Below are 14,751 nucleotides of genomic sequence, written 5' to 3'. Positions count from 1 at the left end.
TTTTTTAAACGAAGTAAATAATTGAAATTAATTTCAAGAAATCTTTACAAAAACTTTACCGTCTGCAACTACACACGCTTGTGCACGTATAACAACTGCGTTCATTGTGTTCTCTAACATTTGTTGTGTGGTTTCATGGACAGCATTTCTAATTCTTTCTCGTAAAATTAAAAGTTTAATTTTTTTTTAAATTAAAGATTAATTCAGCTCTTCGGACTATATTTATTCACGCCTCGAATACAAATTGGCCCATTAGGATTAATGTTTCATGCGCTTCCATTGGGCCTTCCACTCTATGTGGTTGATTGTAGGCTTGGGTCTTTGGTCAGAGCAAATGGAGAATGCTAGTTAAAGCGGGAAATCTAAACACGAATGCGCCCAGAAAAAGTTGCTAAAGGAGTGTAAAAAATTGGACCTTTTAAAACTATCTTTTAATCTAAGACATCGAGACATGTAGTAGGCATAAAAACTATCGCTATCTTTAAACTAGTCTAAATTGGTTTATCTTTTCATTAAAAAATTATCCTACACAATCACGCATCGTCATTTCATCGTCAGAGGATCAGGCGGTAAACGACGCCTGGGTATGGATAGTGCTATTCAAGTTCATTTGAAATATTTCGTGTCTTCGTCGATTTGTATATTATTAATCTCGTTGGTATTAAGCAAATGTATCGGTTGAGGTCGTCAACGAACGTGGCGTCTCGACTGGTTGTGATAAAATCCTTTCTTTGCGACAAATGCGATTTCAACTCGAGTAGTAAAGCGAACCTGAGACGCCATCTTCGGATCCATTCCCAGAAAGCTGTTGAGTCTCAGAATGACGAAGATGGAAAAAGGTACGCTTCTTAATTTTGAAGTTCCATAAACAATTGTTGAGGGTATGGAGCCGTTGGCTCGCGTGATATGAAGTCAGCAGGGGGCTGCCGTGGTGTGGACCTCTTACAGTGTCACCCTCAGAGGGGGTGACAATCTTTCTTTTCGTCATTGTTCAATTTTTCTTTATTTAGATACAATTTTATTGTATTATTTAATTTTTGGGCAGACAAATGTTGACTGTATCACTACAAGTGATTTCTCTTATATAATAGGAAAATTGTTATTTTTCAATTACAAGCACCCTAACTTTTGTACTAATCCATTACTGCTCACTTACGATCTGGGAAGTGTGGCAATGAGACAGCGCGACGGGTGACACCTAGGAGCAACAAACACAAGGAGAAGCAGCTAGCCTTTAATCACGCTAACGCAGTGTTGTGCACAAATTTCATTGGACGAGCCTTTACGCTGAGCTTTTAATGGAAAGGGGGAAGGCAATTTCCAATTTTCCCCTTCCGGCGGCAGCCGGTGCTAAAGCGTCTAACCAATGAAAATTGCACGCAAGAAAATCCACAACTTTTGACGGGTTCCGTTCTCCTCGTGCAGTGTGCTGTGTTTGTTGCTCTTGGTGGCACCAACCTCAGTGACGCACTGGGTGTGACGGGCTTGCTATCCCCCTTCTACGTGATGTAACCCTGTCACCCGGGATAAAGTCATTAAAAAAACGTTAGCTGACTTTCCCTCATTAAAACAAAACAATCTGGTCCGTTGGAATGTTATTTCTCTTGCCGCTCCCGCCCCCCGGCCTCCCCCAACGCTACACAGCCCCGGTAATTCTCTGGTTGGGCCTGTGAATCTCAGGGAAATCGCAGTTCTTGTTAAAAAATCCAGTCCTTTGTCGCGCCTACCGTGTCGTAAAGCCAGGAAACTCGTAACATACTTGGGCCACAGGCTCTTAAAGGCAAACAAACCTTCAATATATAACCCCCAATTGTTAAGGGGTTTCCTCCGCAGGCAAAAAATGTCAAAATCCATAGGAGGGAGGTCATTATTGTTACCCTTTGGAACGGGTGATTTCACTACCCTTCCCTTTTATTACCTTTAAACTGTACAGGCTGGTTAAAAAAAATACTTTCGTATCAATTTGAATAAAAATGCGTAACTTTGATTCATTTACTTCTGGTAACGTAAGACTTAAAAGTGTGTCAGCCCTACCTTTGGTTCTTTTGGAATATTTACCGAGAGCTAGTCCTATCATCGACCACAAAGCCAACTTGATGACAATGTACGGAAAGCTTTTTCTTTGGTCTATGGACTAAATGGTCCTTTTCTCTCTTGGCTGCGCACAGAGATACATTCTAAAACGCCACATTTGTTGGCACTGAAATGGCGAAAATTCGGTTTTGATGACATATTTTTTAAGATCTGACACACGTTTGGGTCTTACGTCGCTTTCGCCTCTGGTGGTACAGTTTTCGACGTTGGAGACGCAGAACGATTGTCAGAGCGTTTTTCGAGAGAATGGTATACTAATGGTTACTGAATAAGATTTTTTTGGTCTTGCAGTGAATGCAGTTCCAAAAAATACCATTGTGGCCAGTGCCAATACTCGAGTTCGTACAAACACAACATGCTGCGCCACGAGTTGTCTCACGCTGGAATCAAGCAATTCAAATGTCCAATTTGCCTCGCGGCTTTCGTTTCTAAAGCGAATATGGCTCGACATAAACGAACTTTGCACGCCGCCCAATGTCAAGATAAAGTAGTAAACCAAAGCAGTCATCTTAAAGACAAGACATTAGGAATACGCGGTGACCAACATAAAGAGAACCTTTATGGCCAACATGAAACCCTCGATGGACAACATGAAAACGTCCATGAGAAGAAATTAACGCGTCTAGTCGCCGGGTTCAATTGCGCCCTGTGTAAATCTTCTTTCCAGTCGAAGCGAGATTTACGTTACCACATTGACAAATCTCACACGAATCAGAAGCGTTTAAGACGCAAATCTTGTAAACGATGTCGTCAGGCTTTCAAAAGCGACGTTAAAATGCCACACCACTATCAGAATCGCGTCTTACAGGAAGGTCAAAAAGTGACGCGTTCCGATACCTCCCTTTCGGTACCAGAGAGCCTAATTAATACTCCACTAAGCTCTCTATTGAACAATGGAATCGTGGAAGTTCTCGTAAAAAGTATCATTTCTAATCTTACTCTGCAACAGAACATCGAGAAACTGAATCAACTAATTGCTTCGGGAGTTACTGGTAACATCATGACCGCCGAAGAACCATTAGATAATTTATCGGTACGTGTAGTATAATCACTCGTAAGTATGCCATAAGGTTAATCTTCCCAAAAAGTGTTACGAAATATCTTTAGATAACATCACCGGCGTGTGCTTTCATCGCGTCGGTAGACGTCAGTTTTAGGGTGAAGAGGGCTACTTTGAAGCCAGGTTCACACTTACCCCTAAATCGCTTCGTTTTAGATAACTAGTTTTCAAAACCAGCGTTAGAAATCGCTTCGTGTTGGTTCGGGAAGCAATTTGTCCAACGCGGTTCGCTTAGAATCGCTTTCAAAATGAAAAGGCCGGGAAGTAAAATTGCTTGTATTTTCCCAAATAATCGGAATAAAATTCTAAATAATGTCAAATAATATTACTGTGTGTATAATAAACATGATTAACTAATTGTTTTGGCATACATTATAGTATTTTCAAAATTCTAGTCATAATTTGAAATAGCCTTAAGCCTTGGCTATAAGCGAACCGGGGTGAAGCGATTTCGCACGTGTGAACCAAGAATTATCGCCGCCGGTCAAAACTGGCATTCAAACCGACCTAAACTGGTTTTTAAGCTCTAGTGTGACCATGGCTTTAGAGCGTAAGGGAAATTCGTAGCAACGCTAAAAATAGTCTCGAAATGTTCAGCTAAAGAGACTTCCAATGGAGGTGTGAGGGGTCGATTCAACAAACGTCACTGAAACGTCACAAAGTGTGACTTTGTAAATGCGACGAACGGCGACCGAATGACGTATTTTAAATGGACTTCAACACGAGGGGTCGGACATTTGTACAAAATCCCGTACACTTCGCAAGAAATCTCCGACGAAATCGCGGAATCCCTGACGAAATCGCAAAATCTCTGACCAAATTTCAAAATCTTTGACGAAATCGCGAAATCTCTGACGAAATCCCGAAATCTTTGACGAAATCGCGAAATCTCTGACGAAATCGCGAAATCTTTGACGAAATCGCGAAATCTCTGATGAAATCGCGAAATCTTATAAAATCGCGAAATCTTTGACGAAATCGCGAAATCCTAATAAAATTGCGAAATCTTGGACGAAATCGCGAAATCTGATGAAATCGTGAAATCTGACGAAATCGCGAAATCTGATGAAATCGCAAAATCTCTGACGAAATCGCGAAATCTCTGACGAAATCGCGAAATCTCCGACGAAATCGCGAAATCTTCGACGAAATCGCGAAATCTTCGACGAAATCGCGAAACCTCCGACGAAATCGCGAAAGCTTTGACGAAATCGCGAAATCTGATGAAATCGCGAAATCTCCGACGAAATCGCGAAATCTTCGACGAAATCGCGAAATCTTCGACGAAATCGCGAAATCTCCGACGAAATCGCGAAATCTGACGAAATCACGAAATCTTTGACGAAATCGCGAAATCTTTGACGAAATCGCGAAATCTTTGACGAAATCGCGAAATCACAGAGATTTCGAAATCCCGTACGCTTTTTTTGGGAATGTCCGACCCCTCGCTTCAACACCCCCACAGCTCTCCCCTGAAAGTCCCTTTAATAAGACGTTAAAAGGAACCACCTATGGACTGCATTGCAAAGGATGAAAAAAATTAGCGAATAAGTAGATAAGTCCATTAAGAAAAGGGATAAAAAAGCTAAACCCTAAACAAATTTGAAGAAATTTAAAAACTGAATGTTTAGGTTTAGTTTCTCTCATCAGTACCAAGCAGGGAACCTGGCGTACGATTAACAAGCCGAAAGTTAAACCTTATCATTAAAAATTTCAAACCTCGTAACTTAGCAACGGAAAGCCAAATAGGTGGATAGTAGTGGATAATAAAATATATCAAAGGCGAACCACTAATGGACTGCAATGTGAATTTGACTGTTCTTTAAGTATCCGATTCATCAGTAAATTATATAAGCAACCCAACGATGACATAAATACTTTATATTTTATCAAGAATGAATTTAGATTCAGAAGGAACATGGTTCTTCTACACGAAGAGAGAGTTTGCTATCGGGCAGTAGGGTCTTCTTCCTTTACCGACAAAAAAGGGAAAAAATAGCTCGAGGGATGGCCGAGGGGCTTGGTTTATCATCCGGAAATTACGTGGGGTACAGGGTGCTTCCTAGAGGTGGACTGGCAACGTGGGCAGCAGAGTAAAATCCCACGGGCTGCAGCCAAATTTCACTTTTGAGGAATGTTCTTTGGTTTCGATCTCAGGACCGAAACCACGAATTGGTACAATAGAAATCTGAACTACCTTTTGAGAGTTCGCTTACGTCTCGCCAACAACCTTTCTAGTACTATGCCTACATGACTCTAATTTCGCCTATCTACCTCTGTTGCAGCCCACATATTCTCTGCTCACCTGAATACTTTATTGCTTTTACGTATTTCTCAGCCTAAAGAACCGCTTATGGACAGCGCTCCCAACGAAAGCACTCCATTGACTGACCAGCCGCCATTTCCCTGTAAAATCTGCGATAAAGTGTTCATCCGCAAGAAAAACCTGAGGAATCACAAGTACAGAGTTCATTGCGAACCTCGTCACCAGTGCGACGTCTGCGGGAAGAAATACAAGAGGGGAGAGTCTCTGAGCTTCCACATGAACACGCACAAGCGCAGCGAAACTCACGACGACGTTAAACCACAAACCGACAAATCATTTCAATGCGAAAGTTGTGAATCGCGGTTTATCTGTCGGAGCTATCTGGTCAGTCACGTTTCGCGGGTGCACACGGAAAAACGATTCCCTTGTGACCTCTGTGACGTTGTTTACAAACGGAAACACACGCTGAGAGGGCACCGATTTACGAAACATCCCGAAGCCCCTCCTCTTCCATAACTTCGTCCGACTCTTCACTAGAATTTTGATCAACAGATTCCGTAAAAAAACAGTCTAAATAAAATTAACTGTTGTTGTAACATGCACGTTTTCCAAAAAAAAAAACATATATATTTTTCCCTTTGAAGCTCATAGAATTAATTATTCAGGAATCATGATTAAGTTTTTTTTGTAAAAATATTTAAAAGATTTGAATGTAAAATCCTCGTCGATGGTTTTATATAATACGTTTGGAATTTTTCAATAAAGTTTGTTGTATTTCGTGGAAAAAAAAGGTAAATTATTGATATGGAATTTGTTCATTGTGAAAATATTGATTCATTTATTTAAGCTGTTATTTTGATGACGAATTGCCATGTAAAGATCAAACGTCTCGTCGCGAGGTCGTCGACATGAAAATGAAGAGTATATGTTTTTACCTATACAAACAATGTATTTATTTATAAGTTATGGATAAATATTATGTGGAAACTACCCGCGAGCATGATGATATATAATTCCCCCCCCCTGCGCGCGAGGGGGAAGGAAATACGCCACCGGGGTCTTATTAAATTAGGAAAAGATAAGATAGACCACGTAATCTAGAGCTTTCCGGTCGACGATGTTGTAACGAAGCGATTACCCACTTCTGGCAAATGACCAAGGGCGTATCGAGGATTTCAGGGGGGTTTTGAGGGAAAATTTCAAGGGGGGGTGCTGACGGAAGTGTCACTGATTTTTATTAGGCAACCCCCCCCCGTCATCAGCATTTCGGGGGGGGGGGGAGTTTGAACCCCCAAAACCCCCCCTTAAATACGCCCTTGCAAATGACCTTTGAAAAATCTGCCTCCAATGGTTGCTGTAGTGCGCTATCTAAAGTTTGTTATCATGGTAACTTTTAATTATCAAGATGAGAATGATAATTTCACTTTTTGTTGCCTTAATTCGCGATACAAGGCATTAACAACAGATTAGTACAATCTATGTTTGAGCAAGAATATGTATATGTATTTTTCTACTGAGGGATAAGGACTATGTTGATACAATATTTATCTAGTGTAAAAATTCATACATTCGTGGTATAATAATTCGCGATGTGAATTACTTACAACAGTGTGTTACAAAAATACAATTGAATAAAAGAAAGTTTGACGTACCTAGACCCCTGTAAGCCGTTTCTTGGCGAGATAGTCTTAGAAAATGTGAAAAGATCTACTTTTTCATATAATTCTAGTCATTGAAGGTTTGCAGTTTGTTGTCGTAAATAAACATGTTTTATAAAGTATCTATTTTAATTATATTTTTTGATTGAATTAGTTAAAATTACAATTATAAAACAAGGCGTAATGGAAATCCTAAGCATTTAAACTACCAAAGTTTTCCCAAAGACAAGAATTTAATGAAGGCTTGGAAAGCTTTTTGTCATAGGAATGACGAATTTAGCATCAACAACTCAAGAGTATTTTCAGAACATTTTCTTTTAGGTGATTTTGTGTTTGACATTAAATGTGAACGTCTTGGAGATCCTTCAAAAGGTATTCTAAAAGAGGTGCAATTCCTTCCATCAATCTCCACAAACGTACCTAAGAAAACAAACAATCTAGTGTCCGAATTTCTTCAGGAAAAGACGCTAGATTTCAAAGGCGTGATAAAAAGAAGATAGCTCATGCTCTTCAGGAAAGTGCTCATTCTTGTCATAACATTACTGCGCCAAATAATATTGTTAATAATCTTAGTTCTATAACACCAAGTTTACCTAAAATTGAACCATGTTAATTTAGTCATCATTTAACACTGGTGGCATTTCTCTTATTAGTAAGTTTGCAAATACTAACACCATTTAATCTTTGTTAACTAAATGAAGCTGAAAGGCATGTGTTTAACGTACAATCATAAGCAAACATTTCATGATACCAAGTGAAGCTCTGTAACGTACAATTATTGTTAGTTAGTAACAGAATATAAGTTAGTACGGTACTAAATGAATCGGCAAGCGTTTTTACACGATACTTGGTTTCCCTAAAGTTGGGATATAGAATTGAGTATATTATTTTAGTCATGCCTAGGGAAATAGCCAAAATAAAAGTTCCACATCGCATGTGTTAAGCTAAGTTATATTTCGCTGTTATATAAGATTACCTATGAAAAAACGCGAGGATGTGATCAACCATTTATAAAGTAAACTTAGATAATTCGTCAGTAGTAGTACTTAAATCCACCACACACTTAATATATAATGACGAAATACGTTATCAAATTTTAAATAATGAGGAAGATATTTTAATCGGACACAGCAGTAGGGTCATTTCCACATCTACACATGCTCTGAAGCAACGTGCACCTTTAGATAGAATTGGGAGGCACTAGCGGTATGTAAAAATCTCCCTCGTGGTACCAAAAAAAACCTTCATGTAGTTTACGCTTTCATAACAAAAACAAAGGATCTAAAAATTTCAATAATTTATTTCTTTATTCACAAAATAATTCACACAATGGTACAACCTTGATATTACCATAAAATAGTATTTACAAAAACATAGTTGCTAATAAAAGTTAAAAGTTCACATCCAAGGCACTTCCTAGTTTCGAAGACTATTTAGCGATAGCTCTATAAGTAGGAAATAAAAATCACACCTTTAGTTAGAAGGTTCTCGGTTGATACCGTGATCACAAGGAACGAGTTAGGCCTGAAGAACGTCTGGTATGGTTCCGTTTTCATTTAAAAGCAGTTCTAGATCCCCAGGGGAAACCATGTTCTTGGTGGCCTCCGCTACTTCCACGTCCTTGGTGATAGCGGTTTCCGCGGCAATTGGAAGGGCGTCCTTGACAGCCGATACCTCTACTTTCGCGTCCTCGGAGACGGCGGGTAGTGGGGCAATATGAATGGCGTCCTTGACGGCCGATACCGTTACATCCATGTCCTTGGTGACGGTAGGTTTTGGGCCAATTGAAAGTGCGTCCTTGACGGCCGATACCGTTACATCCACGTCCTTGGTGACTGTGGGTTCTGAGGCAATTGAAAGGGCGTCCTTGACGGCCGATACCGTTACAACTATATCCTTGGTGACGGTGGGTTCTGGGGCAATTGAAAGGGCGTCATTGACGGCCGATACCGTTACACCCATGTCCTTGGTGACGGTGGGTTCTAGGGCAATAGGATTGGCGTCTTTAACAGCCGATACCGCTACTTCCATGTCCTTGGTGACGGTTGGTTCTGGTTGAGGAAGAGAAACTTCCTTGACTTCCGCGATACCAACATTTAGCGTCTTGGCAGATTCGGGTACAGGAACAGCGATTTCCTTATTGGCGGAGATTGAGACTTCAATTGGTTTTTGAACGGGTGCTGATACAATACAAAAACAACTTGAATTAAGAATATCCAATTAAACAAGATGTCACGGACATCTAAGTACACACAATCCCCCCGATGGATTAATTACTTTTATATTAATTCTTGGAGAGTTTAGTTGGCAAAGTACACACTAATCCCTTAGTTATTTAGTGTAAAAACTAAAAGCGGTAAGCTTTTAGATTTATTGACACAGGAACGGACAACTGATGTTTATTTAGAGATCAGAATAAACGTGCGCAGCAAAAGCATTAAATTTGAGACAAATATTTGAACTTACGGAGAATTGGCACTTCCATTTCGAAATCTGGAATTGGTAAGAGACCCGACGCAGGTACTAAGACCTCTTTTTCTTTTAGAATGTGTGGCTGGTTGAAGCTGAAGTGGTTTTCGACAATTATAGTTGGTCGCTGCATTTGGTTTACAATAGGAGCTGGTCTTTCCATAGCGGCTATCGTTAAAGCTCCTGGTTTGTTGTAGTTAAAATGATTCTTTACGATTACTGTTGGTTGTGGTACGGCACTGGCGAGTTGAGGCATTCTTTCTTCATTCGTTGACGTACCTAAGTTAGAAATGAAACATTTTCAAAACTTGGAAGACAATTAAGAAAAACGACAATTGCATACTTAAAATGCTTTGAAATGGAGACGAAGTTAAAGCCTTTGCACCACTAGCGATAGGTTTCTGGCTGGCATCGTGTTTTCCGGATTTGGTTGTAGTTCCAATAAAGCTTGAGGTTTTACCCGCAACCAGACCGCCAACTCCTAATACTCCAACCGCGGCGGTTTGGGTGAGTTTAGCTTTACCAATAAGAGTGGCTCCGATCTTTTTGATTGCAACTTTCCCAACCACGGATCCGGCTCCAAAGACTGCCTTTCCAGCGATCAATTTCGCAGATCCGATTCCACCAGCCACTTTGCCGACAGCAGTGATTTTCGTTTTGATAACTCCCATTTTACCAGCTGCAACGATTGCTTTACCAGAGACCAGAGCCTTCACGCCAAGAAGAGCTTTATTGGTAACTTTCTTGACGACAAGACCTCCACCAACAGCTAAAAGGCCCTTTCCTTTAGCGGCGGACAAGGCTCCTCTGCCAACAAAAACGCTTTTCTTTACCAGAAGCGGCTTTACCACAGCACCTCCCAGGAGCGCTGGAAACACCATAATAAGGATTGAAAATATTATTAAAAAAGACAGCTGCGTTAGGATATCAAAGCGTGTACCTTTCTTAAGGAGCAAAGGAGTTCCGAAACCGACCCAAACTCCCACAATTGGAATGGCAAGAAATTCTTGAATAACGAGTCCAGCGCACAGAATTAATGTAAAACTTTTCTGCATGTTGGTGTCAATGGCTGCAAACATATAGTAGCAATATGTTCAATTTTAATATCTTTAAAGCTAAATAATAAGTTATCTATCTACGATATTCAGTAAGTCAATGAGTTAGGAATGTCTATCATCTTAACTTAAACTAAGGGACTATCAATCTGGAACAGAAATTAAAATTATTTTAACGACTGAAAACCAGAAACGTTCCTTACCAAATCTTCTTTTCCGAAGAGAGCGAACAACACGGCCAATCAACACTAGACAAATAGTACCGTACGTAGGTTGTTCTCACCTTTTTATATCATATTGTGAAAATCTATTACTATTTTAGAGGTCAAAAAGGTAAAAGTTGTTATCTTACTACATATATGAAAATTTGTTTTTTAAATTGTGATAATCGTTTCCCGGCAACACGATAGGCGCCGCCATTTCCGCGCTTGCAAAAGTGACATAATTACCAAAAGTGTGCCAGTTCCTATACTTTCCAATGCTAAAAATTAACTAAAGGCTTGCTGTCGAGATAGAGCAGAAGGTTAGGCTAGGATGGACGATCGATCCACTATCTGGTTGGTTTATTTACTCCGATTATGTGGTGGCGAATTGTTTGAGTCAGATTAAAAAATATTTTTTCAAAATGGCGGCCAGTGGCCTTTTTAGCAGATATATTCTGGCTGGCAGACGACAAAACCCGATTTACTCTCTTTGGAGTAAAAAGAGCAGCCCTAATACTCCGGAACAAGTTAATAGTTTATGGGGCGGAGTAATTCTCATCCCCGGAACAAACAAATAAAACGTTTTAGGTTAAAAAGAGTACACTTTTAGTTCGAGAACAGGCGAAAAGAAACCACCTCTAATAAACATCTTGTCGATTAAACAAAAAAAAATGCAATTTTTGGTATTAAATTAAGTATTTTTTTAGAAGGCTAACGAGTAATTTTCTTTTGCTTATGTAACTGAGAAATCGCCTGTGATAAAATAATTAGGCGGCGACACTTGACGGGGTATTTTTGACGTAATACGAAAAAGCATCCAAGGGTTTTTCTTTGAAGCTGCAACTTGCTTTAAAAGTAGTAGAGAGTGTTTTGAAAATTGTAGGGCAGTTATTACTCTAAGTAGCTATTGCAACTGGACCCAGAGTTAAGATATATATTGCCCGGCTACCCAAGGTTTTGCTATCGTCGGGACCAGAATCTTAGATCTGTTTTGGTATTTAGCTCGTTAATGTACCTACCTGGTGATCAGGTGATGATTGTTCCGCAGCTCACACTGCCACCACTAAATGTGACCGTCTACGCTGCAATACTTGATTTTTACCACGCCGAAGTCCATTTACACTATCAAAGACTCCTACACGTGTACAACTTCTAACGTCATTTACGCCTTGTGCTGCACTGTTTGCGGAATAGTCTATATTTGGGGAAACTGGCCGTCGCCTTGCTGACAGTTTTCGTGAACAATTGCGTGATGTATGAAGCGACCGCGACAAGAATCACGTTACTAGCTATTTTAATACGGTTCACACTATCAACGCTATCTCCATCCGCGTTCGTAAAGTCCTCATAGAGTTACGCATATAAAATAGACTAATTTTTCATTTCGGGACTAAACACCCTTTGGAAATGAACGAAAAACTTTCGTTTCGCTAATTTTTTTTCATGTAATAGTTATCTATTTAAAATTTGTTAATTCGCGACCGAAACGAGTCCGAGGTAACGCCTATGATCTAGCATCTGCTACAGACAAATTGAAAAGTCACAAGAAAGTTTTTTTAATAAACTTATCAAAATTCAAGCAACAGATACACAAATTATATTAAAATGCAAGTATCATTATTTACGAAGTCCAATTTACGAATAACAATTAGGAAAAACTATTAGCGTCCACTTTCGCCGCTACATGTACCTATCTAGGTTTCAATGGCGAACCAAAGGGGGTGTAGCGATAGTTTTTGGTGGCGAATATTTAATTTATTACGGCCACGTTTGATTCTGTACCCATGTCCTTTTTAGCACTTTTTTGTTTGTTATTATCCTTTGGCCATTTCATTTCTGTTTTAATGTCTCGTTCCTTTCAGCGCGTTCATTTTTCGCAGCCTTGTTAAACCCTTCTAGAAGCGATCGAGGGTGAAGGTTTTCCTCCCCCCTCTAGCGCCGGAAGTAAATTAAACATTGATGGCTGCGGATCGTCTCAACAGAGTGACTCTCCCGAAGTACGAATAAATACATTCAGGCTTCTACCATGGACGATAACACACTACTCAGTTCGATTACAAGTCCAAAGTCGGAAAAAGGTTTCATTTTGAAAATTAGCATTGAAGCAATAGGAAGTTAAATTATGTACTTATGCCATAGCCTCAACATGGATTTTTCCCACAATGAATTTTTACACATCGAGTTTTCCTGCCACCGATTTGTTCGCAGCGATCTTTCGCAAACCCGATTCGATAAAGCAAACGCCTCGAACGCGTCATTAATCCTTCAAACATTTTGCGACGCATTTTTGCCACAAATTTGTAAGTATTAATGTCGGTACGAGTTGGTTTACGTATTCTCTCCGCGACAAGAAGAGCCGCTGAGAGAACTAAACCCAGGGTCCAAGTCAACAAAATAGTTCTGAGCACGAGCGTCGTGATGGGTTCCAAGTGGGCGTCTGCTTTGAACGTCTCTTTGTCGACGACGGTGTTTTTGCCCGTTAATTTTAACATTTCCAAACGCACGGTTTCTTTGCCATAGTTCCACAGTCCACTTTCGAAGTACCGGTGAATTCTAGGGAGATACAACGAGATAAGTGAGGTTCAAAATGTTTCAAACTATGCAGCGTTGCCAGACCTAGGGCAATTATCTTACTCGTCGATAATTCCGAGAAACTATAATTTCAAAAGCTAACGCAATTTCTATAATTCACTCTGAGATTACGATAATATGAGATAATTCGCGAATTTTATGGTAATCGGATGAAATTGTAATAACGCGTTATTGGACACACAAGATGATGAGGGTTTAAAAGACTTTATAGAGAACTTTGACGCCCAACACGGTGACGGTGTAATCGATCAACAACCGGATCCCTTAAACAATCTATTAGACTCTCAAGCCGAAGACGAATGGATCGGAAACCATTGGGATAATATTCAAGCCCAACATCAACAACCAACCGCAGTTGGTTCAGCCGTTGTTGGCCAGCAAGCAATCGACGCTCCTAACCCACCCACTAACCTACCCACTAACCTACCTACTAACCAACCCACTAACTCACCCGCTAACCCACCCATTAGCCTACCCGTTGCCTTTCCAGTTAACCAACAACCACCAGTGCTACCAGCTGACCCACCAGCAGTACTACCAGCCATCCATCCACTTCAAATAGAAGAGGTTAACGCGCTTGGTGACGCAATTTTTTCAGCTAGGATAACGGCACCAGATGGTGTTACCGACCCTGTGTTATTTATAAATGAACACCATGCTAAGGTAGAAACGTATCTTCAAAACAAACTAAATAACAATAAAGGAATAAAGTGGTATATGGTTGTGCGTGCGTGATATACACGTGAACTTGGTAATACTGGTATGGACGTTGAGGCAATGCCGTATTTCAGGGGATTTACACACGCGACGCTGTCACCCAAGGTAATACCCGAACAAATAAAAAGTCGAGACAAAATTGCCGACAGTAAGAACAATTATGAAGGACTAGGAAGTGGTTGGGTTTTGGATAAAATTTTGTATTTACAAATAAACATTATTCAATACTTGCCTCTCGTAGGTGGTACATATTTTCAATTATCGCCCGTGATTGAAAATAAACGGGCTACGGTAAATGGGAACCCTGAAGACCCAAGTGACAATAAATGTTTCTTGTGGTCAATCTTGGCCAAACTACACCCAACCAAAGACCACCCTAGCCGTATTTATAATTATAAGCGTTACGAGAACCAACTCGATTTGTGCGGTATTACATTCCCATTCGAACTGGATGCTTATAAACTTAAAAAGTTCGAAGAGGCGAATAACCTATCAATTAACATTTTGCATACGAAAAGGGTTATTTCCGGCGATATGTGAGTGAGAAAAGAGTACCAGAAACAAGGGAAATTGATTTACTTTTGGTGACAAATGGACGGAAAAAACATTATGTGCTAATACGTCATTTAAGCCGTCT

At 40.1% G+C, this 14,751-nt stretch overlaps 3 protein-coding genes across 3 annotated transcripts; 1 reads left to right on the top strand and 2 right to left on the bottom strand.

The window, feature by feature from the left end:
• Positions 1-586: 586 nt before the first annotated feature.
• On the top strand, positions 587-5,936 carry LOC149933645 (uncharacterized). The gene is made up of 3 exons (XM_090157361.1): positions 587-839; positions 2,386-3,127; positions 5,493-5,936. The coding sequence occupies exons 1-3, from the start codon at positions 670-672 to the stop codon at positions 5,934-5,936; spliced, it is 1,356 nt and encodes a 451-aa protein (XP_090013487.1). The 5' UTR covers positions 587-669.
• A 2,424-nt stretch (positions 5,937-8,360) lies between these two features.
• On the bottom strand, positions 8,361-9,773 carry LOC149933644 (uncharacterized). Its single transcript, XM_090156590.1, has 2 exons — positions 9,545-9,773; positions 8,361-9,258 (listed from the first exon to the last, which is right to left on the bottom strand). Exons 1-2 carry the CDS (start codon positions 9,708-9,710, stop codon positions 8,597-8,599), a joined length of 828 nt encoding a protein of 275 aa, XP_090012716.1. The 5' UTR covers positions 9,711-9,773; the 3' UTR covers positions 8,361-8,596.
• Positions 9,722-10,626, bottom strand: LOC149933643 (uncharacterized). Its single transcript, XM_090157360.1, has 4 exons — positions 10,488-10,626; positions 9,891-10,415; positions 9,783-9,826; positions 9,722-9,730 (listed from the first exon to the last, which is right to left on the bottom strand). The coding sequence occupies exons 1-4, from the start codon at positions 10,624-10,626 to the stop codon at positions 9,722-9,724; spliced, it is 717 nt and encodes a 238-aa protein (XP_090013486.1).
• Between the last annotated feature and the right edge of the window lie 4,125 nt (positions 10,627-14,751).

Source organism: Leiobunum rupestre, chromosome 8, assembly GCF_980474605.1.
Source record: "Leiobunum rupestre chromosome 8, qqLeiRupe1.1.hap1, whole genome shotgun sequence".
In the NCBI taxonomy this organism is placed as follows: Eukaryota; Metazoa; Arthropoda; class Arachnida; order Opiliones; family Sclerosomatidae; genus Leiobunum; species Leiobunum rupestre.
This window is presented reverse-complemented; position numbering and strand designations above follow the sequence as displayed.

Coding starts and splice junctions, on each gene's coding strand:
- LOC149933643 (XM_090157360.1), bottom strand. CDS start 10,626: ATGTTTGCAGCCATTGACACCAACATGCAGAAAAGTTTTACATTAATT. Junction 10,416..10,487: donor TCCTTTGCTCCTTAAGAAAG/GTACACGCTTTG, acceptor TGGTGTTTCCAG/CGCTCCTGGGAGGTGCTGTG. Junction 9,827..9,890: donor TCCATTTCAAAGCATTTTAA/GTATGCAATTGT, acceptor TTTCTAACTTAG/GTACGTCAACGAATGAAGAA.
- LOC149933644 (XM_090156590.1), bottom strand. CDS start 9,710: ATGGAAAGACCAGCTCCTATTGTAAACCAAATGCAGCGACCAACTATA. Junction 9,259..9,544: donor AATGGAAGTGCCAATTCTCC/GTAAGTTCAAAT, acceptor GTATTGTATCAG/CACCCGTTCAAAAACCAATT.
- LOC149933645 (XM_090157361.1), top strand. CDS start 670: ATGTATCGGTTGAGGTCGTCAACGAACGTGGCGTCTCGACTGGTTGTG. Junction 840..2,385: donor AATGACGAAGATGGAAAAAG/GTACGCTTCTTA, acceptor TTGGTCTTGCAG/TGAATGCAGTTCCAAAAAAT. Junction 3,128..5,492: donor AACCATTAGATAATTTATCG/GTACGTGTAGTA, acceptor CGTATTTCTCAG/CCTAAAGAACCGCTTATGGA.